Source organism: Quercus suber, unplaced genomic scaffold, assembly GCF_002906115.3.
Source record: "Quercus suber isolate HL8 unplaced genomic scaffold, Cork oak 2.0 scaffold_192, whole genome shotgun sequence".
Classification (NCBI taxonomy): domain Eukaryota; kingdom Viridiplantae; phylum Streptophyta; class Magnoliopsida; order Fagales; family Fagaceae; genus Quercus; species Quercus suber.
Window position 1 is genome coordinate 782,770 of NW_027069650.1, and position 25,885 is coordinate 808,654.

A 25,885-nucleotide genomic window follows, 5' to 3' on the forward strand; every position below is an offset into this window, starting at 1 on the left:
ATTTGGTGGTTCCCTTACTTTTTGTCGCATATTTGACTATTTCTTCTTTATATTATGCAGTTTAAACATTACATTTGACAATTCTTTTTGTCACATTCGGTGGTTCCCTTATTTTTTTTTCTCATATTTGACGGTTCCATTATCACATTATGCAGTTCCAATATTACATATTGTTCTTTTGTCACATATAGTGGTTCCTTTATTTATTTTTTTCTCAAATTTGATGGTTCCATTGTCATATTAAACAATATCAATATCAAATCTACTCTATTTTTGTCACATGTGACAGTTCTTTTGTCACATTCGATGGTTCCCTTACGTTTTTCTCACATTTGACAGTTTCATCATCACATTGTGTAGTTCCAATATCACATGTGACAGTTCTTTTGTCACATTTGGTGGTTTCCTTTTCTTTTTTTTCCCATTTGACGATTCCATTGTTACATTGTGCAGTTCCAACATCACATGTAATAGTTCTTTTGTCACATTTAATTGTTTCCTTACTTTTTTCTCATATTTGACGGTTTTATCTTCACATTATGCAGTTCCAACATCACATCTGACAGTTCTTTTCTCACATTTGGTGGTTCCCTTATTTTTTTCTCACATTTGATAGTTTCATTCTCATATTATGAAGTTCTAACATCACATGTGACAGTTCTTTTCTCACATTTGGTGGTTCCCTTACTTTTTGTCGCATATTTGACGATTTCATCTTTACATTATGCAGTTTAGACATTACATTTGACAATTCTTTTTGTCACATTTGGTGGTTCTCTTATTTTTTTCTCACATTTGACGGTTTTATTATCACATTATGCAGTTCCAATATCACATATTGTTCTTTTGTCACATATAGTGGTTCTTTTATTTATTTTTTTCTCAAATTTGATGGTTCCATCGTCATATTAAACAATATAAATATCAAATCTACTTTATTTTTGTCACATGTGACAGTTCTTTTGTCACATTCGTTGGTTCCCTTACGTTTTTCTCACATTTGACAGTTTCATCCTCACATTGTGTAGTTCTAACATTACACGTGATAGTTCTTTTGTTACATTCGGTGGTTCCCTTATTTTTTTCTCACATTTGACAGTTTTATCCTCACATTGTGCAGTTCCAATATTACATGTGACAGTTCTTTTCTCACATTGTGCAATTTCAACATCACTTTTGACAATTCTTTTGTCACATTCGGTGGTTCCCTTATTTTTTTTTCTTACATTTAACGGTTCAAATCTCACATTGTGCAATTTCAACATTACATTTGACAATTCTTTTGTTACATTTAGTGGTTCCTTTATTTGTTTCGCAAATTTGATGGTTCCATTATCATATTGTGCAGTTCCAATATCAAATTTGATAGTTCTTTTGTCACATATAATGATTCTTTTTTTTCCTCAAATTTGATGGTTCCATCCTCACATTGTGCAGTTCCAACGTCACATGTGATAGTTCTTTTGTCACATTTGGTGGTTCCCTTATTTTTTCTCACATTTGACAATTCCATCCTTACAGTATGCAGTTCCAACATCACATTTTACAGTACTTTTGTTACATTTGGTGATTCTTTTTTTTTTTCCTCACATTTGATGGTTCCATTTTCACATGAAGTAGTACCAACATCATTTCTAGGATACCCTTAAATCCTAAAAAATGACTGAAATACCCTTAAAACCTATAAAACGACCGAAATATCCTTAAAACCTAAAAAAAAAATGATTGAAATACCCTTACAACCTAAAAAAAGACGTAAATGACCTTGAAACCTAAAAAATAACTGAAATAACCCTATACTTAAGAAAGTGACTTAAATACCCTTGGAATCTAAAAAATGACTATAAAGCACCTAAAACCTAAAAAAATGATCGAAATGACCTTGAAACCTAAAAAATTACTTAAATGACCTTGTAACGTAAAAAGTAACTGAAATACCCTTAGGGGGTGTTTGGTTCGCTCTAATGTGTCCTTGATATGATTCATATTATGATGATGTAACATTAAGATTTTGGTGTATTTTATTTTTTCTAATATTACCATAATTTAAAAATTACAAAATATATCACATCATCTAAATCTTATCACATTTACAATCAATGTAATGTTGTATTGTTGTATTGAGATTACAATAATGTAATATTACGGCGTAATGTAACGTAATATTACTGTAATGCACTTGAAACCTAGAAAATGACTGAAATACCCCCAAAACCCTCTAAAAAGATTGGAATACCCTTAGAACTTAAAAAATGATCAAAATACCCTTAGAATATTAAAAAAAATGACCGAAATGACCCTGAAACCTAAAAAAAAATTATTGAAAATATCTTGAAACATAGAAAATGACCAAAATACCCTTATTCTTTTTCACATTCAATGGCATCCTTTTTTTTTCCCATACGTTTGACAATTCCATTGTCACATTAGGTAGTATCAACATCATATGTGACAGTACTTTTATTACATTTGATGGCTTCCCTATCTTTTTTCTCACGTATGATGGTTTCATTATCATATTAAGTAGTGCCAATATCACATTTGACTAAAGAGGAAAACTAAAGAACTTAGCGTAAAAACCTCTCCGTCACCAAAGCTGAGAGCAACCAGAATTGAAATACTTTGTTTCTTCTTTTGTGGGTCTTGCTTAGGGTTTTGTTTAGTAGTCGTGGCTTTGGAAGAGAAGAAGTAGACAGGGAATATGCTTATAGAGAGAAGAAGTGTAGAGACCAAAGAGAGAAGCATAGAGAGAGTCAAAGACTAATTCATAGGGATTATTTATTTTTCTATAACGAGCTTAAAGGGCAAATGGTTCAAAATATGTTTCATCGTTCTATTTCAAAAAAATTGTCCTTAAGCAAATAAGAGAAATTAAATAAAGATGATAAAGAAAATGATTCACGATCTTGCACAACTTTTGAGTGCAATGGGCTTTGATGAAATCACTCTAAACTTTCAATATGTCTTACATGCTTGCCAAAAACACTTTATATATGATACAATTCTTTAGGAACTAAATATAAAGAAACTAAGAACCAAACATTCTAATATTTGGTTTTTTTAGTAATAATTAAAATTTTAACAGTGAATTGTCCCAAAATAAGCACAAACCTTAGAATTTACAAAAATACCATGGAAATTACAGATGTTCAAAAATAGTCCTAAAATCTATGAAATGAAAAAAAAAAAAAAAAAAGTACCACAAGGCCTTGAATATGACCAAAATTCCCTCATTAACATATAAAATGACTGAAAAATTATCAAACTATCCCTTAAACCTCCAAATAACAGATATACTCATAAAACCTTAAATTAAAAAAGAAAAAAAGAAAAAAAAAAGACTAAACACATTTTTTAACTTCCAAAATTAATAATAAAAAACATAAAGATGCAACAACTTGCTAAGTGATTCGATTATACAATAGCAACAATAAAATGCAAAAACAATGTTATGGCTATACTATAGCAACAATGTCTTGGTTTAACATTGGAATTGAAAACAGTTATTAATCAGATATGGCGTAGGCGAGACTGTGATAGTTTGGGTTTGGCAGGGCACAATCCAATGGAAGAACTCCTTGACTTGTCGTTCCATGGGTCCAATAGAGGCATGGAGCATTTTTCAATCTGACAAATCACCCTTACAACTGCACAACATGCAAATTAATAGTTTAACATCACTTCAAAATTTATAACATATAATTTCACAAGTATTTTCTATGCATTTCCAAAAGCAGCATCAGAATAAAATATATTTAAGATTATAAACACTCCAAGGTTAAGTTAAAATCAAGCAATTCAAAGCTTCACAGCAAGCGCACAAGTTTCTATATAACAATGTTACTTTGCGTTTACATAATAATGTTTGAAAACTCAACAATACAAATTTGAATGTGCAAAGCTAATAATCAACATGTCCACTAGCAAGTTAACAAAATTAATAGTATAATTACATGAATGACTCAATGAAATAATCAAGCAGCTACGACACAGTAATAAGGTATTCAGTCCCCTAAGATATTTATGCCACTCTAGTAACCTGAAGCCATGATAACTCCCATGCCTACCATTGCCAGCACCTACGACATGGTAGAGGTGTATCTGATAAACATGACAATAGGAATAAGAGCATACACTTAAATTTTTGGACTTAAACTTAAGAGTTAAGGCTACATACCAATGGCCGATGTCACCTTTTTGACCAATCTAACGTAAAGAAGCCATGAAAAAAATAGCATACAACTAACTAATGCAATTTAAATGACAGGAATAGAATCAAGTAAGGTCCGGTCCTTGCTTAAATGATATTTTGTTTGTTTTTTACTTATTAAAAACGATTGCTGGTGGGGAATAGTTGTTGATGACTATGACTCATCATAATCAATGAACTAAATGATGTTGTCACTTTGGCAGCAATAGCTTAAGCTTGATTTGTATTGTTATATAATTTATTTTCATAAGTATGATTTGTACAGCTAAATAATTAAATCAGACAGCATATAGATATTGGCTAAATGTGATGCATGTCAACTTCCTAGTACTTAGAGTTCAAATAGATCCTAAAAAATATGAAGTCCAATAATACAATTAACAGGACTCCAATTGTTGAAGGCATAGATGATTCATCAAGAAGTGATATTTCTTCTCAATTTGTCAAACTGATACAACCATAAAAATTAATGACAAAAGCTCACAAGGGAACCATGTATCATGATTATGAACCAAATGCATATGCAGGAATAAACAACAACAAATTCTTTTTCTTTTTTTTTTTTCCTGAGAAATGTTTGGATTTTATGGAAATAGCATAATTACAAAGCCAATTACATCAAAGCAGAAGCTGCTAGCAACATTCTGTTACAAGCAAATTGACAAGAAACTGCAAGAAGTGAATATATTAAAATACAACATTTAAAATTTAATCCTTTACACAAAACAATTGTACTGTATAAGTTAAGACCAAAACAACAAGTACAATGAACAACATGTCCAAAAATAATTACAAAACAGAGTTTACAACTCACCTTACCTAATAAAGACTCATAGTGAAACTAATAGTTCAACTGGACAGTAGGTTTCAATAGAAATACAAAGACTTACAGCAAGGTTACCTCAACCAACTCTAAACTAAATATGGCTCACAATGAAACTTAAGATCACAGTTAGACAATAGGTTTCTGCAGTATAGCAGGGCTCATTAACCAGTTGTGTAATTGATTCCCTAATTACAGATGATTTATAAATACAAACCCAATTGATCCATAGCCTTATAGGTTTCACTAGATAACCATAGTTCACTTTTATATCCATATAACATCACAAATTTAGACTTCATCATTTGGAAAAGATAACTTATGTGTATAATTTTGATCTTAATAATCTGATAAATCAATCCTAGCAAAAGATGACACTGAAAAGAAAACAAATAGGAAAGTATTCATATTGATAACCTGAGTTATTAAAATTAGTAATTACTTTTAAAAGAACATGTTATAAGTGTTTGGACTCATTTTACAGAAGCAATAGCAATACACAGAATAAGCAAAGAATTTAACATATTTAATAAATTCATTCATAAAGGATTTGTCTCTGGTTACACCCATGGATTAAGAGGGTAGTTTCCTAGTAATAACTGATAAATGGGGTAGAATTTTATCAAGGTATCCAGTTCAGTCCAGTTAGGATTGTTTCAAAATTTAATCGACCAAAACAAAGTAATTGAATGGTATGACTACAAATTTTTCTGTTCAATCCAATTAGGATGGTTTCAAAATGAACCCACCAAAACAAAAGCAATTGAATTTTTCACAAGGTCTAGTCCACTTAGAACTACTCAATGTTGAGTTCAAAAAGAAAAAAAAGAGAAAAAAACTATATTTTTTTTCAAATGGATTCGCTGAAAAACTAATGAAGAAAGAGGGGAAACAAAATAGAGGTGAGTGAAATTAGGTTTTTTTTCTTTTTATCCTTACCTTCACTCGTGAGTAAATTGACAGGTTACGGAAAGGAGATTGACGTACGAAGAGCACACAAGAGAGAAAAAGCAAGAGCAATTTTCTCAGAACGAATCAAGCAAGCACTTTTTCGCAGCTGAGATTTATTTTTTGAGAAGAAGATCAATTGAGATTGGGAGGACGCGAGAGAGAACTGATAAGAGCTAGGTCTATTATTTTGCTTTTATATGCTAACTTGTCTTACTGGTAACTGGTATCTCATTAAATTGAATAAATGGTCAAGATTAAAAACCATTAATTTTGATGGTCAAGATTTCGGTGGGTACCATACCCACTAAAATACATAAGGTTACTACAGAATACCCCAGCAAAGAAATATATATATATATGGTTATAACATATATTAAGAAAAATTCAATTGGTCTTTATACGCTGTTACTTTTAGCATCACAGATTGTACTGAAAGTGAGGACACTATAGTGGGTCAAATAACTCGTATGTGTAAGAGAGAAAAAGAGAGAGAAGTTAAGTGTAAAGATAAAATCCCTTAAGGTTGAGGGAGTAGGGAGGCCTGAGGCTAAGGGGCGGTGCTGTCAAGCAGAATGTCGAGGCGAGGAAGACTGATCACCAATCCGATGTGTTTTGCTGTTCTGGAGCTCGAGTTTGAGGCTCGATCTTCGTCCGTTGGTTGTTGTCGTCCGTGGGTTTCTAATTTCAGTATATTGGGTTTTTTTTTTCTTTTTCTTTTTCTTTAGGTTAGGTTTCTTTCTTTCTCTCAACATCTATTAGTGTTTGGTTGTGCCGTTTGTTGGTTTTTGATTTCAGTATATTGGGTTTTTTTTTTTTTTTTTTTTTTTTTTTTTGAGAATCCGTGGGTTCGCTACCATCTGTAATCTGTTGGGTTTGCTTTACTTTGTTTTTTTTTCTTTAGATTGGGTTTACTTTACCATTTGTTGTTTAAGATTGATGTTGGGCTTTTTTTCCCTTGTGGGCTTGCTCAATTACAATTTTTTTTTCTTCAGATTTTAGTTCAAATTTTTTTTTTTTGGGTTTTTTTTTTTTTTTTGGCTTGAAAGTAGAACAAATAACTTTATTTTTTATTTTTTATTTGAGGGTGTTCCTATTTTTTTTAAAGGGTAAACAAATAATTTTTTTTTTAATTATTATATATAAAAAAAAAATTCTCAAGTCAGGGTGTTCTTGAGAACACCCTGGACTGAACGTGGCACCGCCACTAAATGTGCCCGGTGCATGAGATACTTTATCAGAAAGTAGCCTTGTTTGGAACTTTGAATTACCACTAATCCAACAGAAAGGAAGATAGATCAGGTTACGTTTTATTTTATCTTTTGAGCTAAAATTGTGTTACTATTAAAGTATTAAACTAGGCACTAGCTTCAAGAGTAAACTGAATAAGAGATGAAGAACTTATTTCTTATTTTTTGGCTAAAGAGATAGACACGTTCTTGAGTCTTGAGTTAAGTTTGGACATATCTTATTCCTTTAGGAAGATAATTGGCCAACTGACCTATCACCCTTAACACACTACGTTACAACTCTAGCATACTATGATACATTATTGATGCTAATAAAGTAACTACCACAGTTACTCTGTTTCTCTCCCACTTAAACTTAGTCTACCAACTACTCTCATATGTCACGGGGTGATCGATAATTTGATATGGGTGCGGCTCTTCAACGAATGCACTGTACCCATGATGGTAGCCCTATCAAGATTTCGATAATATACTCTTTATTACTCATTATTGTCAATGAGTTCATATCAAAGACGCCTTTTTTTACTTGCCTAAAAAAAACAATCAAACACAGAGTAGACAGACACTACTGACTAAACCCTCCCTTCTCATTGATCTCACACCAAGCCAGTTGTTGCTCTTTGCGAGTCCATTAGCAAACCCCACCTTCTCGTTTGAAGATGAAACTCAGCAGCTGTGGCCAAAAACTTAACAATCTGAATCGGACTAAGTATCCCCACCACTTTACTCAGTGGATTTGCGAAGCGAGTCAGCACCTTCTATCACTTGCAGCATCGCTGTCTTCAGTGCCTCAATTGCTGAGTCCAAGCTAGATATTTCACCATCCATAAGCCTCCCAACCCGCCTTGCCAACGCCAACATTGGCGGCGCCGCCACGCTTTCTTGAAGCCTCACCAATGTCTCCGTCAGCTCTCTCTCTTTCTTCCCTGTCTCAGCTTTCACTTCTTCCATTCCTAGTGTTTGATCCGCCATTAAGTCCTTAACTGCACCATCAACTATTTGGAAAACCAAAGAAAGGTTTGTACCCCACAACCCAAAGCTAGCTTCGCTCGAATGAACTCAACCATGGAGGACAGAAAAGAAGAAATACATCATTTCTAGCTATTTTGGCTTTCTCTTCATAGTATTTCTTGGGAATGAGCTAGGACTTGCTGAATCAAGCTTGTTTGTTGGTTTGTGGTGTCCGATGAAATTGAGTGGAGAAGCTGTTCGAGGAAGCTTTGTTGGCGAACAAGCCAGCCTTCGAAGAAGGTCACAAAGTTCTCTTCAGATGGGTTCTGATGATCAGCCATCTCTGTTGAGGCAGATTTTGGGCACGCAAGAGACGTTTATACTTTATATAGTTCCATTGGGACTGAATTACTTTGTTGCGAAGGCATACAAAGTGAAATCTGATATTAATATAATCACATAAGGTTGTGTTGGATTGGCTTCATTGGTAAGATAGGGTCTAAATTTGTTAGTTTAAATTTTTGTGAGAGGTTTCATGAATGACTTTTGCATAGTCTGTAAGGTCGAATTGAAGATGGTAGTGGAACCCCAGGGCCCAGGATGCTTCAAAAAGAAACCTCCCGATTCGGCCTCGAGATTGTAGGCTTGCTGCTAGCTACCTCTCTTGTTGTCACAATGTTGTGCTACAGACGCTCATATCATTTTAGAAAGTTCTGGAATATATGTAATTTTATGAATAAAAAACTGTCCACCTCAAAAAATTAGCCCATATCATTTTAGAAGGATCTGGAAAATAAGTCATTTTATGAAAAATTGTCTACCTTGGAAATGGATTTTAAAAGTTCGTATATATGAGAAAAAAAAAATAGTAGAGTAACATTTTTTTTTTTTTTGGGTATAATTCAAACATGAAAGGACAAAGATTATTTTTCATGAAATAAAAGTGGAAAACAAAATTTGAAAATATGTCAAATTTTTATTAAGGTTATCCATTGACCAATTTTTAAGTTTCTTTTTACTAGAGTTGTAAATAAACTAAGGTGTTTATAAATAGCTCGAGCTCAGTTGGAGAAAAAGCTTGTTCATGCTAACAAACAAATTAAGGTCAAACACAAATTAAGGCTTGATTATTAAACAAATCAAGTTCAAACATAATAATATGTCCATGAAAATATAGGATAGAATATATATATATATATATATACATTTTCAAAAATATACTTATATAAACATGAGAATGGATTGTGTAGGTTTGTAATTGGGTTCATATAATATCAAGCTCGTACTTGTAGTTTATTGGTAATATAAACAGTTCATTTGTAATAATATTCATAGATTTGTAAAGGAGTTAGAAATTATAGTCACGGTTTACTATATTCAAGAAAAAATAAATAGAGAAGTTAATCAAGTAGCTTGTGCACAAATTGAGCTTGTTCGACAAAAAAACGAGCCAAACTTAAACACGTAATCTTGTTTGGTCATGAGCTCAAGCTCAGCTCAAATTTGAAATAAAATTAATTAAACAAATTTGAACTTTAAATACTCAACTCGGCTCAGCTTTTTTACCGTCATACTTTTTACCCAAATTTTCTGATGCTACCAAATGTTAGAAAAATCATCAAATTTTCCTTAAAAAATGTTTTCCGTTCAAACGGACATTTTTTATTGTTTTTATTTTTGAATAAAATACCGATACTTTGTTTATATTCCTGAATATTACCTTTGTTCTTTTCTTTTGCTGGGTCTGGAATTTTTTTTTTTTTGGGAAGATGCTGGGTCTGGATTTAAGGGCCGCATTGGAAGTATATGAGCTTTTAATATATTTTTTTCCTGGCTGAGTAAGTAACTTAAGGCCCAAGTACTCGCTTGTTGTAGTTCACGAAGTTCTTATCGTTAAGGGACAACTGCAGGGCTGCAAGCCTATTTATCTATTTTTCTCTTTGGGCTTCATGGAGAAAGATGCTACAGTTATTTTATGATTTGCCAATATGGGAGAGAAGCGGATCGATAATGTTGCTTGTAGCATGCCCAACTTGGAGAGTGCTAGACTGATTTTAGTAACCAATGGGCTAAAATTGTTGTTGTTGGGCTATTTCATATTGGATAAGCAGTACGCGGTAGTTGCTCGGGCTATCTTTTCCACCCGTTACATTGCAAAACTGTATGATTATCCTCTTTTTTTTTTTAAAGAAAGAACTGAATGATTATCTATATGTATTATTTAAACAAATCGTATAATTTATTAAAAAATTCATGTAACTAAACTTCAAATATGTTTGAAGCTAAACTTTTTTTTTTTAATTAATAGTTATTTGTTGGACCATATTACCTGCAATGGGTAAATATGTCATTTTCATAATGGTTCAATAATAAAATACCATCACCAGATTTTCCATGAAAACAATTACAATCATATGTAATTCTCTCTTTTAGTTTAATGAAATGAAACTATCTTTGTTTAAATAAATAAAAAATAAAATATCACCACTAAAAGTTGTGTAACTCTACTAGCAATCTGACACCTCTTGATACTTCTGTTAGAAATATCAAATATTCAAATCCCCCTCCCTAATTGTACTATTGAATTATAAAAATAGAAAATTTCACATCATCGTCAACCTCCATCCCCACTAGTTAATTCTAAAAATTGTTGTCAACCTCAATTTTCACTGGTTAATTCTAGCCATTGTTATCGCAGCTATCTCCATCTTCATATTCATCATTGTCTGCTTGAGAAGTAGGGACTAAGGAATGTCTCAATCAACATCACTATTATGCCTTCAGTCCAACAAGAGAGAAGATAGTTAAAGAAAATATGAGTAGGTTAGATCAATTAGATGTGAGGAAGATCATGAAAAATGGTAACTGGAAAAAGTTCAACAGTTAATCAACCATTAGCAGTCATCGTTTAACGATCGTTCAAAATGGCTAATGATTATTGACTAGGTAACAATAGCGTGACAGTGTTGGCATGATAGCTCATGGAGTTAACATGAGAACTTTGGTATGAGTGGCATTACAGATTTACAGGTGAGGACAACGGAAAATAGAATAGAAAAACTTTTATATTTCCACTATCCCATTTATAAGAGCATCCACAATGGGCCTGTTATATGTCAAATGTTAAGTACATTTGGCATACAGGCCCAAAAATTGATCCACAATTGAAAGGCTATATGCGAAAAATCAAATTTTTTTTGAGATTTAGCTACAGTACCATCTCAAATGTAAGATGGTATTGTAGCTGAATGTTATAAAAAAAATAATTTTTTAATGCCCAGAACACGTTTTATATTGTTATTTCTCTCTCCTTTCTCATTTTTCCTGTATCTTTTCTCTCTCCTCCTTCTCTCTTTCTCATCCCCTCTCTCTCGCTTCTCTCAGTTGAGTCTGCCAGATCGGAGCTCACGCCGGATCGGCGTGGTGGCGAGGCTGAGATGGGCGTGGTGGTTGGAGGTCAGCGCAGTCAAGATCGGCGTGGAGACTGATGTGGAAATTGGCATGGAGACCGGTGTTTGGTGGGTTTGGTGGTGTTGACATGGTGGTCGGTTTCTAGGTTTGGTGGCCGGCGTTTGGTTGATTGGTTTGCTGGGTTTGGTGGATTATATGGTGGCTGGTTTCTGGGTTTGGTGGGTTTTATTTTGTTTTGTTTTTTTTTTTTTTTTGGTTTTTGGTTCCGGTGGATTTTTGTTGTGCCAAGGGTAGTGGTGGCGTGGTGGCGATTGTTTGTTTAGTTGCTACCTGGGATTGTTTTTTTTTTTTTTTTTTCTCTGGTGTTGACAGTTGATTATGGGTTACTGTGTTGTGGTGGTAGATCGGTGGGTGGTGGAGATCGGAGGGAGGGTAGCCATTGTTTGATAAATGGATTGCAGATGAAATACTCACAAAACTTTATGGGCTCCAAAAACCATGAAACTTCGTTGCGTACCAGCAATAAATTGTTGAATGATGCTTCAACTTCGACGCAAAATGGGTCGATCTTGCTTTCAATGAAGAACTAGGATGGTTTTTTTAGAAGGTGAAAAGTAAAGTAAAGGAGGATTCTGGAAGGTACACGTGTGGGGGAGAAAATTGAGAAAAAAGAAAAAAAGAAAAAATATATTTTATTAGGTAGATATATTATTTTAATGAGTAGAAGAGGAAAATAGAGTTTTGGGATGTTGGGTGTATTGTAAAATGGTATGGGATAATTGATAAAGTTATTTTTTGGGATGGTAAAATAAGATGAGAATGGAAACCGGCTGTAGATGCTCTAATGGTTTAGGATTCTTTTGAATTGCAAATAAAGACCAAAATGTATAAACTCTCATTGGGGTTTGGGTCAGTTGCATACTGGTCCTTGGGCTTTCGAGTTTCGATTTTTTCTTATAACTTGTTGAAGTTTTCATATTCATGAAACTAAATGGAAAAACTCACGTAATCATCAAATGACACCAAACATTTGATTCTCACTAAAAATGAAACACAGATAACAATAAAAGAAACAAATCTTTTTTATTTTATTATTAAAGCACGACTTAGATACAGTATATAGGTGCTATTCCTTAAATTTCATTTTTAAAATTCTGCCATATGGATTTTTTTTTATAGGATGAAAGTGTATTTTTTAGTTAAATAGCCACATGGATAAATCTTAAAAGAAGAACCTAAGAAACAACACTTAAGATACTATATCTAAATTTTGTCCTTATTGTTATATGTGTTTTATTTGGTGCAGATCAATTGTTGGGTATCATTTAATGGTCACGTTATTTTTTATCGTCGCTGAATATGGATACATCACCGAGTTATACAAAAAAGTTGAAAGCTCAAAGAGTCAGTTTGCTATTAACCCAAACCCCCATGAGGTGTTTATGCATTTTTGCAGTAAATGAATTCTCATCCTAAATGGATTACCACTCCCTAATGCTTGCTTGCATAAAATCAAGATCTCCCTTGTATGGATTGATTTTAATGTTCCAGTCTGTGTTTTATGGGTGGAATCAAAAGCAACTCTTCTAGCATTCTGAACCATTGCAGCAAGACCTTCTCCATGTAATTTTCTAATATAGATTCTCAAGTAGTGGTCTTTTCAATTCATAATGACTCAAATGAAGTTCATTGAGAAATAGTCGCTGTCATTCCTGATATTAAAAAGCTGCTTACTACCTTAGTTTTTTTGAATTTTTGTCACTCTTATTTTAGCATCTTAGGCTGTTCCACCGGCCCTTGCAATCCTTTTCCTCTTATGAGTGAAATGGGATGGTCCCATGAGGCCTTTCTTCTTTTGCAATATATTTGTTTATTTATTATACATAAAAAAAGAAGAAAAAAAAGAAAAAAGAACTATTATGCTTAACTTGTATCGGAAGCGACAAGCCTTAGCAGGCATTCTGTGTTGATTGATCACGATGGGGTCGTCATTATTCGTTAGCACTCAACAAGGGGTACCACATTACCTAAACTTTGATATGAGCACTCAACAAATAAAGTGATGCCGTTCTTTTCATTTTGGAATTGGCTGGATCACTGGTCCCATTTGCCTGTGTATTTTTCGTTTCTGTAGCAATGTGTCTGTATGTACGAGGTTTGCATTTTGGTCACGTTTTGTATATGAGGAGTACTATTGCTGGTTCATGATTGATGTTTTAGACTTGTAGTTCCACCCTGTATCCCATATATTAACTTCCCTATTAAGTAACATCATTTCTGTGTTTGTTTCTTAAAAAAATAAAAAAAAAATAAAAAATAATAATAATAATTGTCATACATGGCTTAAAAGAGCATATTATGTATAATATAATTTGCCTCAACATCTTAAAAGTTATAATAACTTTTGATTGAAATTTGTAATATGTTTTTGTGTTAAAATCATTTTCTCTCTCTTATCCAAAAAAAAAATCATTTTCTCTCTCTCTTGTTTGTTTCTTATAAAAAAAAAAAAAAACCGTTACAAACAATCCCTCCCTTTCTTAAAAAAAAAGGAAGCAAAGAACAAGAACAAGAAAGAAAGAGAAAGAAGAGGAAAATAAAAGCAAGAAGGTACAGAAGAAAAACATTTAAACATAATTACCCATTGAACTAATTGAAAACATAATAGAGATTTTACAAAATGCTTCTCTTTTATGAAGCCACCAACAGACAACCTCAGTTGGATGACCACTCAGGCATAATTTTTTTTTTGGTATGTGTTAATGTGTATTTTTGATAAACCAAAAAATGGGTAGAGGATAACGATCTGAGTTTACATCTTCCAGTTAAGCGTAATCATAGTGACACTCTACTCGTTAAACCCAAACCTAGTATGTGTTAATGTATATTTGTGTGGAAGTGAATAAGCTGATATATTGTCATATCGTCGTGGAGATAAACAGAGGTCTGGTACAAGCTTGGCCATAGTGTCACCATTATTGTTCTTTTTCCTAAAAGAGAAGCTTTCTATTGCACATTCACATGCTAATATAGGAACCTACTTTTGAATTTGAGCTGAAATGGGACAGCTCAATTTAAAGCATCCCCGCAATCTACTCGATGTGATAAATTTGAGCTTTCCATATGCACCAATATACCTAGGCACAAATTTTTCTATTTCTTCTTCCTCAATCAACATATAAATATGAAGGTGGATTCTAATTAGCTTAACCGATATAGTCTTTCATGGTTGAATGGGAGATTTGAGGTTTAATTTTTACCTACACCAAAAACCAATTGATGTCTTAGTCTAATAATAATAAATAAAAAAAAAAACTATCACTAGAAGCGGACGCCATAGGTTAAAACTTTTTAACAAAACATATACATGTGAAGCAATTAAGGAGCATGAATGATAAAACACATGTCTTGAATAATACAAATACACTTACCTGCTATCTTTATAGAGAAATATTACTTCCACAACATTTTCACAACAAATCATAGTTAACACTAAAATTATTATTATTTTTTCCACCAATAACAACTTGTCATTTAGAATTTGTTGTGAAAGTGTTGTGAACATAGTATTTCTCATCTATATATAGCTTCGAAATTCGATGGGTACTGCAAGGAGAGTTTTCTCTTGCCACATAAATTACACTAGACAATGGAATTTACTTTGTGTTTATTGTGTGAAGAATCAAATTCAATTAATCTTGTTTCAAACATGTTCTAAATATGGAACTGAAAAATTTACAAATTTCTAAACATGCCCTTTTATTTTGAGTGGAAGCTAATTTAATATTTCACGCTTGAATAAACAAGAGGGCTATTGTATCTTAAGAATCCGCTTGGGAACAATTTATCTATTTTTTTTTTGCTGAAGTTTGCTAAAATATAATTCTATAAAAATGAGAAAAGTAAGATTTTAAAAAATTATACATAAAAATTAAAAATTAATTTAAAAAGTTGACGAATGCACTAAGAATATTGGTTTAAAATTTATTTTTAGAAACTTTAATTGAAAAAGAAAAAAGTAATTGATTTTTTCTATATAACTTTTTATATTTCCCTCCAAAGTTGTATTAAAATGACTAAAAATTAATAATTGTCCTCAGCATACCCATTAACGATTAAAAGCTAGCTTACTAAACAACACGCACTCTAATTGTAAAATGATATTTTATATGAGCAGTGCAAATCCCGACACACTGATAACACACGGCATCTAACAATAATAGATGCGACTGGTTAAGACTTAAGAACGACAATGAAAGCAATTCTAAGTATACCTTTGTCCAATAACTCTCTGCACTTTAGAACCTTTTAACCGCCCCAACAGAAAAAAGCACATGCAAACTAAAAGTTCTAAAGAGTAATTAAGTACTACCATGATCCATTATTAGCCTCACGCTAAATATAAAAATCATATGTTTAAAATAAAAGCCCGCCGAACGGGGCCAAACCTCCCAGGCTCCCGTGGCGAAACATCATGTAACACGCCAGTTACTTACGTGTCCTTTGACAACAACAAAACAACAAAAAAAATCATATATATATATATATATTTTTAGTTTTTTATTTAAAAAATGTTATGAAGACGACATTTTTATAATAAATAATGAGTGATAGGTTATCACTCATTATTATGAGAGAAATTATACGGTTTTTATGGTGAATCACGTTATTTGTCCATCATTTCAATAAAAATCTCCCACCTATTTAAAATTGATGAATTAGTATTTAATTTTTATTTAAAACTCCATAATTTTAAATAATTGGGAGTCTTACTAAAATGGTGGACCACATCATTTATCCACAATGAGAGCCTTATAATTTCTCCTATTACGGGTAAGTAAAAAAGTAATTTAAGTAGTAAATTCAAATTATAACTTCTAACAGCTTATCATCTATAATTTATTGTAAATTTTGTAAAAATATTGTAAATATAACACATTTATTTTTCTTAAAAAAAAAAAAATACTGAGACACGCTCATTATCATACTCAAATTCACATATACTTATATGTCAACTGTCAAGTCTTGATTGGATTTTGGCCCTTTATATAAATCCACACCACATATATTTGAAAATATTAGAATTCAATAAAAAGTTACTCAACACGTGGATAAATTGCGTTATGCTTTTTTTTTTTTTTTTTTTTTGGTTAACGTTATGCTATTTTAAGAGGTGGAGCCAAAAAATTTTGTTTGGGGGCTTATTTGTGTTGTTAATTTATTAGTCTATACAAACTTTTATACACATACACAAACACATGTATCTATATATATCTACACAAAAAATTAGTATCTTTCATAATGAAACCTTAAAATTAAATATTTTATAAAATTAAATTAATTTTTCACCATCTTCCAAAGTAAAATCTTTACAATTTTCATTTTCAATATAAGTTACCAAATTGTCATTGTGAGTAAAAAAATTTCAATTGAATTAATGAAGTGTTCAAAGACATAAATGATTCAAAACTTTAAAAAATATAAAAACACATTTTACCATAAAAAATAAATTTAAGAAACAATACGTTCTCTATAACTACTAGACAAATTAGACAATTTTTTTAAGAACATTATTAGACTAACTCAAATAATTGAGGGCTAAGTCTCATTTTTAAGGATTAATTATTAAAATATTAAATATTTCTATATTAAAAAAAAAAAAAAGTAGAAAGACCCCCCAGGCCCCACCCTAACATGTAGCTTCGCCCTGGCTATTTTATATGTCGGCATTACTCTGTACCAGCATCACAAATCATATCTTAGCACCAGTACAAACAACACTACTGTCAATATACGCTCAATACACTATTCGAATTGTACTTATTTATTATGGGGGGCCTAAATTGTCAGTTAAATAAAAAAATCCTGCGCGCAATTTAGTGGTTCATCAGAATTCCAAGCTCCAAAGCCTTCTTCGATCATTCCATGTAACAAATATCCTGACAAAAAAAAAAAAAAATGTTGTCAGACCAAAAATATCCAAACCCCCCCTTTTTTCCCGGTTCAGAAATTTAGATAGTTTTTATCAAAATTTTCTATTCTACACCAGGTTTGATCCGTAAATTCATGGCGCAATAAGTCTAAGCCTCTATTCATAACAAACACAGCTCTCTCACAGTCTTATAGCTCCAGACTGTCTGTGAGAAGTGAAAAAACAAAAACAACGCGGCTCCGTCGATACCGCCACACTTTTTCCCTCGCTGTTTTTTTTTTCTTCAAATAAACGGTTACACACCAAAAACAGAATTTCTACTTTTCATTTTTTTTTTTCAATAGAGATGGAGAGATCGGAGCGAGGCAAACAAACGGTAATTCCTGAACCGGAGCGCCACCAACACCACCGAGCAGCGAGGGCTCGACCGCCGATTCGACAACCGTCTCGGATTCCGTTGCGGCGGTTGCTCCGGGTCGCTTCGGTGGCGTGCGGGATTCAATTCGGCTGGGCTCTGCAGCTCTCGCTGCTCACGCCGTACGTGCAGGAGCTCGGGATTCCGCACGCGTGGGCCAGCGTGATATGGCTCTGCGGCCCGCTCTCGGGACTGCTGGTTCAGCCGCTGGTCGGACTCATGAGCGACCGGAGCACCAGCCGGTTCGGGAGGCGGAGACCGTTCATCTTGGCCGGAGCTCTGTCGATCGTTGTGGCGGTTCTGATCATCGGACACTCGGCGGACATAGGGTGGTTGTTAGGGGACCGCGGCGATTCTAGGCCGAGGGCGGTGGGGGCTTTCGTTTTCGGGTTTTGGATTCTGGATGTGGCTAATAATATGACTCAAGGTCCTTGTAGAGCTCTGCTTGCTGATCTCACAGGTTTGCACAAAATTTTTCTTTTTTTTACCACTTAATTAATCGATTCTTTAGTGCAAAAATTAATTCCTAATTGCCTAAATGAACTTAATTTTATTTTCCAAAAAAGAAAAAAAATATATAAGCGAAGTAACTTGGCAATGATTTTGTATTTATTATAATTTTTAGTTGATATTAATTTATTAGAGCTCCTTGGAACTAATTTTTTCAATGGACGAATATGTCCCTTAGGGTGCATTTGTATTATTGATATACATTTTGCTGTCTAGATAAATTGTGTGAATGAAGACGTAGATTAGTATTGCTGAAGTTGTCTATCATAAACCTAGTGAGATTTACTTAGAATAGGGCATGTTCTGCTTGAAAGTTTTTTTTTTTCCTTACAAATAAAATATTTCCAGTCGGTGATGGCACATTCTTTTGAGAAACACCAGTTAGAACTTAGCTTAGCATCTGGGTAAAATTGTGTGAATGAAGAAGAAATAAGAGTTGACATTTGTCTTGTGCTAAATTTTTGTCATGCTAGGGAAGGATCATCGAAGGACTCGAGTGGCAAATGCCTATTTCTCTCTGTTTATGGCTATTGGTAATATTCTTGGCTTTGCAACTGGAGCGTATAGTGGCTGGTTCAAAATTTTGCCGTTTACTTATACCACTGCATGCACTGTTAATTGTGCAAATCTCAAGTCTGCTTTCTTTATCGACATTTTTTTCATTGCAATTACTACATATATAAGCATTACAGCAGCTCAGGAAGTGCCACTAGTTTCGATCGATAGATCCACTCCCTCTGCTGAAGATGGGCCAGGAACGTCAGGTCAAGCCGAAGAAGCTTTCCTCTGGGAACTGTTTGGGACTTTTAGATATTTTTCGGGGACTATATGGATAATCCTGCTTGTTACTGCTTTGACTTGGATTGGATGGTTTCCATTTCTTCTTTTTGATACAGATTGGATGGGTCGAGAGATTTATGGTGGCAAGCCTAATGAAGGGCAGAATTATAGTATTGGAGTTAGAATGGGTTCGTTTGGTCTGATGTTGAATTCAGTTGTTCTTGGAATAACTTCGGTGCTCATGGAGAAGCTCTGCAGTAAGTGGGGGGCCGGTTTTGTGTGGGGGATTTCAAATATCCTCATGGCTCTCTGCTTTCTTGCAATGCTAGTAGTTGCCTTTGTGGTGAAGAGTTTTGACTTTGAAGACAATGCTCTACCTCCAAATGGCATTGTAATAGCTGCACTGGTGATTTTTGCAATTCTTGGTGTTCCTTTGTCGGTAAGTCATGCATACTCAAGAATAAAAGGAGAATAGGAGTACCATTTTCCATGCATTATGAATTTAACCTTGCCATGGCCTATTCATGGCAAGGCCTTGATCACAAGTTGTTATAGTCTTCAGCTGATCTTTTTTGTGTTATGAACTGTCTTGGGGCATCAAAGAAGAACAATGCAAAATTTCTGGAGCAGGGCCTCTAGACCAAATATTGCATTTTAGGATAATTGTTTTGCCTTTTGCCTTTTGCCTATGTAAACATATGTTAGAACTGATGCTGATAGAGTTATTAAAGGATGACACTGCATGCATTGTGCAAGAGCTCAATATATGCATTGCCTTTTGCAGATCACTTACAGTGTTCCATATGCCTTGATATCCACACGTATAGAATCTTTGGGACTTGGTCAAGGTGGGTATTTTTTTTTTTTTTTTTTAGTTGGCATACTTGCTAAATTTTTCTGGGAGGTGCAGGCTGTGGGGTTCTTATCTTAATGCTTGGTTATTGCAGGATTATCAATGGGTGTTTTGAATCTGGCAATAGTGATCCCACAGGTATGGCTGCCCTTACATTCCTTTAATGTTTGTCCATATCTGGCACCACTAAACTAAATGGGAATCAATTTTTTCATATTCCTGAGAGAGGCTGTTTTACACTTCTCTGATTACGAAAATACTATAGATGCAATAGGACAAAAACAAAGTTTTCCTTAGAACCAATTTGGAAGAATCTCCTCTAATCCATTATGTGGTGATTCATAAAACCATTCATGTGTATTAAATCACGACTTATACTAAATAATTCATGTGACTAAAGATACCTGTATATGGTCGTTTGAATCGACCTATAGTGGGTTGGAGGATTTTCCCCCAAACTAGTTTGAAAGTAAACTTTGTCCTATACAATATGATTTGATGGCAACTCAAGTATGACAGTGCTTACTTAGCTCGCAAAAGTTTGTGGTTCTATTACTCTGATTCTGTCTAATGTGTATATAAGACAAAAAGGATGAGGTTTTTCTCTCCCACATTTCAGATCATTAATTTGTGTTTTATATTGAAAAAATTGATATGCAATTTCATCAAGTGCAACCTTTATTCTTGTAGTATCTCTTGTTTCCTATTATTATAGTAACTTGTGAAGAAGGTCCTGGATTTGGCAATTTAACAATTACCAAAATTTTGTTGATTTCACTCACTTCATGTTTGGGTGGTCTTTTGATGGTTTTGGTCTTTTGATTTTCATACTCGTATGATAAAAGGAAAATGTCTAAGCTTTAACTTAATTTTTGAAGTTTTGGATTAATTAGGAATATGGTTCTTTTCTTTGTTATTAAGAATACCATTTTCATTCCTTTGTTTGGAATTAACTAATAAGTGATGACTTGATCTTAGATATTGACACTGTATGATAGTAAGCATTAAATAAAAATAAAACAGATAGAGCACTGCATACTGCTGGATAGTTCTATCTAGATCTGTATAACTGGTTATTCAAATCCTAAATCGTTGTATTATCAAGTAATGTAGGTGAATAAAACTGTCTATATTTCCCATTTTCTTTCTGTCTTTTACTCCCTTTTTCTTTTGAAACTTCTATTAATTCACATTGTAAGCTATGATATTTTAGGGTCCACTTATGATATTTCACAAAAACATTTAACCACCTTTAACTATAGAAGCAGATAAATTGAGTTTTTTGCACTATTACATTTCTTAGCTTTATTTGTCCATCTATTAGTTTTCTGTTTTTCAAAGTGACATAAACATGATAGGTACACATGACAAGCATGTGTCATTTGTTGTGCTTTTCTTCACCTAATACTTGATATACATTGTTGGACTCATTTTTGTTAGTTTAAGCTTTTGGGACTGATTGATGCCCCATTCTGTTAGTCTCTTCTGCTTTGGCACATATAAAGCCCATAGTCAGTGACATTTTGAGGCCTGGACGTGAAGAGTGGGGCGGAACAAGAAATCTTTTCTAGGGGGGCCGACTTCAAGACCAATATGAAATTGTATGAAAAAAAAAGCGCCTTTTCTATGCATTACTTGGTGGTGCATTTTTTTTTTCTTCTCAACTTAAAGTTCAAGGTTCAAATTGAAGGGATTGTTAGTGTTAGTGTGCTTGTGAGTTTGGTAACATAGTTAGCCCACACTTGAAAGGGGCTGTTAGTATAGTGGTGCTTGATAATATAATACATTAGCAGCTCTCTTTGTGATGTCTTAAGCTTTTTCAAGTAGTGATTCTTGTCAGAGCTTTATTTGGCTAAAAGGTCCTTGTTTCAAGTCCTAGTGACCTTATTCTGTTAGTTTCTTTTTGTTGTGCACGTTTGAATCTCGCATTTGATTCAGTGTTATTAGGTGGGCTAAATGTGAGGAAGAGTGCTAGTGTTAGTTTGTTTGTAAGCTTGATATATATTTTTTATGTGTACTTCCTACCATTTTAAGTTTTAGCATAAGCTTTAGGAGCAGATAGTAACTAACATGCTATTAGAGTTTTGATTGTTTGTGAGGTTGAATCAAATCCTGGAAAGGCTTTTTTTATTTTTTGGTCATGCACATGCTAGGCCATATCTCGTCTTTGGCAAATGGGAGGCTTGCATGTCGGGAGAAGGGAAGGGGGCAGGGTCGTGAGAATTTAAAATGTATAAATGTTAATGTACATTGTTGACCTGCTTGCTGTAACATTCAATAGAGTCCAGTTCATTTATTTGTTCATGGAATTCACATGTTAGGCTTATATAAAATTTCGTATCTGGTGTACAAGGTTTCTATATTTGTGGGGTTTGGAAGAGGAGATTGGTTGGCAGTCTTAACCCCAAATTTTTTGGAGAAGCTGATTTTTGGACTCAAACTTGTGTCTTGTTGCTTTTTGGTGGAAGGCACTTGTCATCACACCAAGGCCTGACCTCTAAATGTTAGGATTATATATGTAATATGTGTGTGTTTGGGGTGGGGGGGGGGGGGGGGGGGTTTCTCGCCAAGCAGTGGCTGAGAAACAAGGATGGCTCCAGGCTCTGTCCATGTTGCAAAAACAAGGGATTCAAAGTCTCATCCGCCATGGATGAACTCTGAGAATTAGGTATTGCAGTTGAACTCATAGAGACGGAAGTGTTTTCGAGTTGCTTTGATATCATATCAAAACTAAGAATGAAAATGAATATTCATGATTAATTAATGAGAAAAGGTTACAGATCTGTTTATATAGGGACAAAACAAAGAGGAGAGAGGAAAAAAAAAAAAACAGGAATTTGTTAAAGCTAATCACCTAACTAACTTGATTCCATACTAATTACATGGAGATACCTGTACAACTGATAGACGCGTGCTGCACATGTGAGTTATACAATTAAACTAACATACTACAGTACAACCTGTAGCATAAGAACTTAATCCTGTGAACTACTGTCGTTTTTACTCTCCTCTTTAACTTTTGGTCTTTTACTGTTGCTTGCTTTCTTGCCTTCCTGCTTGTCTTCAGCTTGTAAACCGTTAAAAGTTCCATCAAAATTTCATAAAACATTTGTTTGTGTGAATTGTATTCATATGAAACCTTTTTGGGAACTTGCCAATGTTAATTCTTGTTTATTTGGACACCCCTTTTAGTGAAAGTCAATGGTGTCCTTTCTGAACCCTGATCTGTTCCACATGCCATAAAGAACCTCATTTACATTCAGAGCTTATAATTCTCTCCACTAAAAGCTATTGAAATCAGAGGCCAACATATGTTTTAACAGCCAACCCCATGAGAAACTTCTGGGTAAGCTGCAAAAATTGTGTGTTTATGTCTCACTTCGCTTGACTGATGCCAATATACAAAAGCTTATGCTTTGAATCCTCTAGATAAAAAGAGTTAGTGTAATAGTAATAGCAATGTTCTGAAGATGCAGGCTTACTTTGCATCCCCAGTGCGATCTCACCTCAGCATCATGCTTGGGGAAAAGAAATAGATTTTCATGTTTCTGTTAATTTTTGAAAGGAATGCATTCAGTTAAATCTTGCAACCAACTTTGTTCAATTGTGACATAGTTTTATCCATAACTATATGTTCATGCACTTAATTACCCTATCTGAGAATGATCATGCAGTTAGGTCTCTTATTGTTAACTGTTGTTTTTCTGTTATTTAGTCTTAAATTTAATATCCAGGTTTCTGAGTGAACTTATGTATTCTAGGAATAAAAATTCTGTAGCAAAATGGCTTTGGTAGAATGTCATCTGATTTTTTATATAATTCTTTAGTCTTTTAAGTCATGATTTGTTTTTGTTTTGAGAGCAGGTGGTGGTGTCCCTGGGAAGTGGACCATGGGATCAGCTATTTGGCGGTGGAAATTCTCCAGCCTTCGCTGTGGCAGCAGTTGCAGCCTTAGCTAGTGGACTTATAGCCATCTTAGCTATTCCTCGATCTAGTCCTCAGAAGCCCAGAGCCCTCATATGAGGTATTTTGTTGTATCAAATTTTTTCACATCTCTATCAAGTTAAATCAGTAGTGAGAATTTGTAGATAGCTATTGTTACTTTTACTTATTAATACAAACAGTTACTTGAGGTTCACTTTATCCAGCAAATTTCACTTCTTTTTCTTTCTTTCTTTCATTTTTCTCAGTATATTTTCCCCATCTTTTTAAGATATTTGAAGTTTCTTATTTCCCCGGGGAGGAAAGCACCATTCCTTGATTTTAACCAAAAGTTGAGAGGGAAATATGCTCAACGCTAATGATGAAACTATTCATTGGGTCATTTGGTCACTGCTTGATATGCTCTTTCACTTTTGCTTTTAAGGGCTACATGGAGAGAGCTAACAGTCCCTTTCCTTACTCCCACTAGATTAGAGAAGGCATGCAGTTTGAATGGCCTAAACTTTCATCTCATTGATTGTTGACATAGAGATAAAGAGTGAACCATAAATTCCCTGATCATTTTTTTCTTCTTCTTTTGGAAAGTATTGGAAACTTTGAGAACTGTTTCTCATTCATAAATTGTGTTTGAAGTAGTGAGAAAGGTCCGGACTGAAGGCATGGTGTCTCCATTTACAATGGCCAATGGTGGAAATTCTACATATATAATTAATGATGGAAAACAAGCCATTTTCAAAGCAATAATTTTTCGGACATTCTTGAAAGCTGTCACCATTATTCTGTGTGAGACAAGTTATCTACAGTCAGTGGAGAATTTTCTTCAATGAAAATCATCCCACCTTGTGGAGATGTCGCTTTATGGCTAATTGCCATAGAAAAGTGGTGAAGCCTTAGCTCTGGATTCCAAAATTACTCCCTAGACTGATTCCATCCCAACCAAGATAATACCCTTAATTGGGATTTATTCTTCATGAAAATGGAAAAGTTGATTGTGCGTTGGTGGTTTGGTGACAATCTATTGGAATCTCATACATTCGTGCGTTTTATTTGTTGTATGAATATGGTTAAGAGTGCTTGGTGGCCAACAATGAATATATGAATTATGCTGATTGAAGCCTTGATGTAGATCAGTCTTAAATGCTCTGATCTTTTTTGTGGAAAGTTGCAGTGAATTTCTATCGCAGGTTTCCTTTATGATTGTTCTTTTTCACGGTTGCATCTAAAACCTTGGAATAAATTCTTGTGTTTATTGCACATATCATTACCAATGGAAATCTGTTTTTCCGATTTGATTGCTTCCATGCAATGCTTGCCACTAAGACCCGTGAAGCTTTTGAAAATACTCGTCTCATTGTGGACCATTTGTTCAAATTATGACTTAAAATTCTGAACCAAGGCATGGGTGGCAAATGTTGCGCAAGGAATACTATTGGCAAACTAGCACGTCAACATCAGTGGTGTTAAATAGGATAGAGACAAGACATTCTGCACCAATTCGTGCCCGTGTGATCTACAATATAGTGCATTAACTGATAACATGTTTGAAACATTCATGCATACAAGTTGTGTGTATAAGAGACTCCGCTACGGATATATATATATATATATATATATTTTTTTTTTTTTTGGGACTTCTTTTAGGTATACAAAGGTCATGGATGTGGCTCTGCCGCGCAAAGATGAAGCATACATTGGGAATATTTAGGCGGCTTCTAGTGATTTCACTAGCATGTAAAACGTACCTGTGGCTGTGTATGTGTGTGTTGAGAGAGAGAGAGAGAGATATTTATGGGGTATCTCTGCAAGCCACAAGTTTTGAGATCAAGCAAGCATCAACCTTTTACAGGAAAGGGAGAAAAT

General features: G+C 33.9%; 1 protein-coding gene and 1 long non-coding RNA gene across 3 annotated transcripts; one reads left to right on the forward strand and one right to left on the reverse strand.

Annotated features, from left to right (window-relative positions):
* Positions 1–3,342: 3,342 nt before the first annotated feature.
* On the reverse strand, positions 3,343–6,216 carry LOC111988254 (uncharacterized). Its single transcript, XR_002880399.2, has 2 exons — positions 5,973–6,216; positions 3,343–3,647 (listed from the first exon to the last, which is right to left on the reverse strand). It is a non-coding gene; the product is annotated as an uncharacterized LOC111988254 (long non-coding RNA).
* Positions 6,217–17,360: 11,144 nt separating this feature from the next.
* Positions 17,361–24,226, forward strand: LOC111988256 (sucrose transport protein SUC4). Of its 2 annotated transcripts, none has more exons than XM_065778855.1 (5): positions 17,361–18,400; positions 18,924–19,669; positions 20,015–20,078; positions 20,178–20,221; positions 21,563–21,852. In XM_065778855.1, the coding sequence occupies exons 1-5, from the start codon at positions 17,872–17,874 to the stop codon at positions 21,584–21,586; spliced, it is 1,407 nt and encodes a 468-aa protein (XP_065634927.1). In that variant the 5' UTR covers positions 17,361–17,871; the 3' UTR covers positions 21,587–21,852. The 2 variants fall into 2 exon arrangements, with proteins under 2 accessions (XP_065634927.1, XP_023875816.1); XM_024020048.2 differs by lacking the exon at positions 21,563–21,852 and adding an exon at positions 23,948–24,226 and having other exon boundaries at positions 17,364–18,400.
* Positions 24,227–25,885: the final 1,659 nt, after the last annotated feature.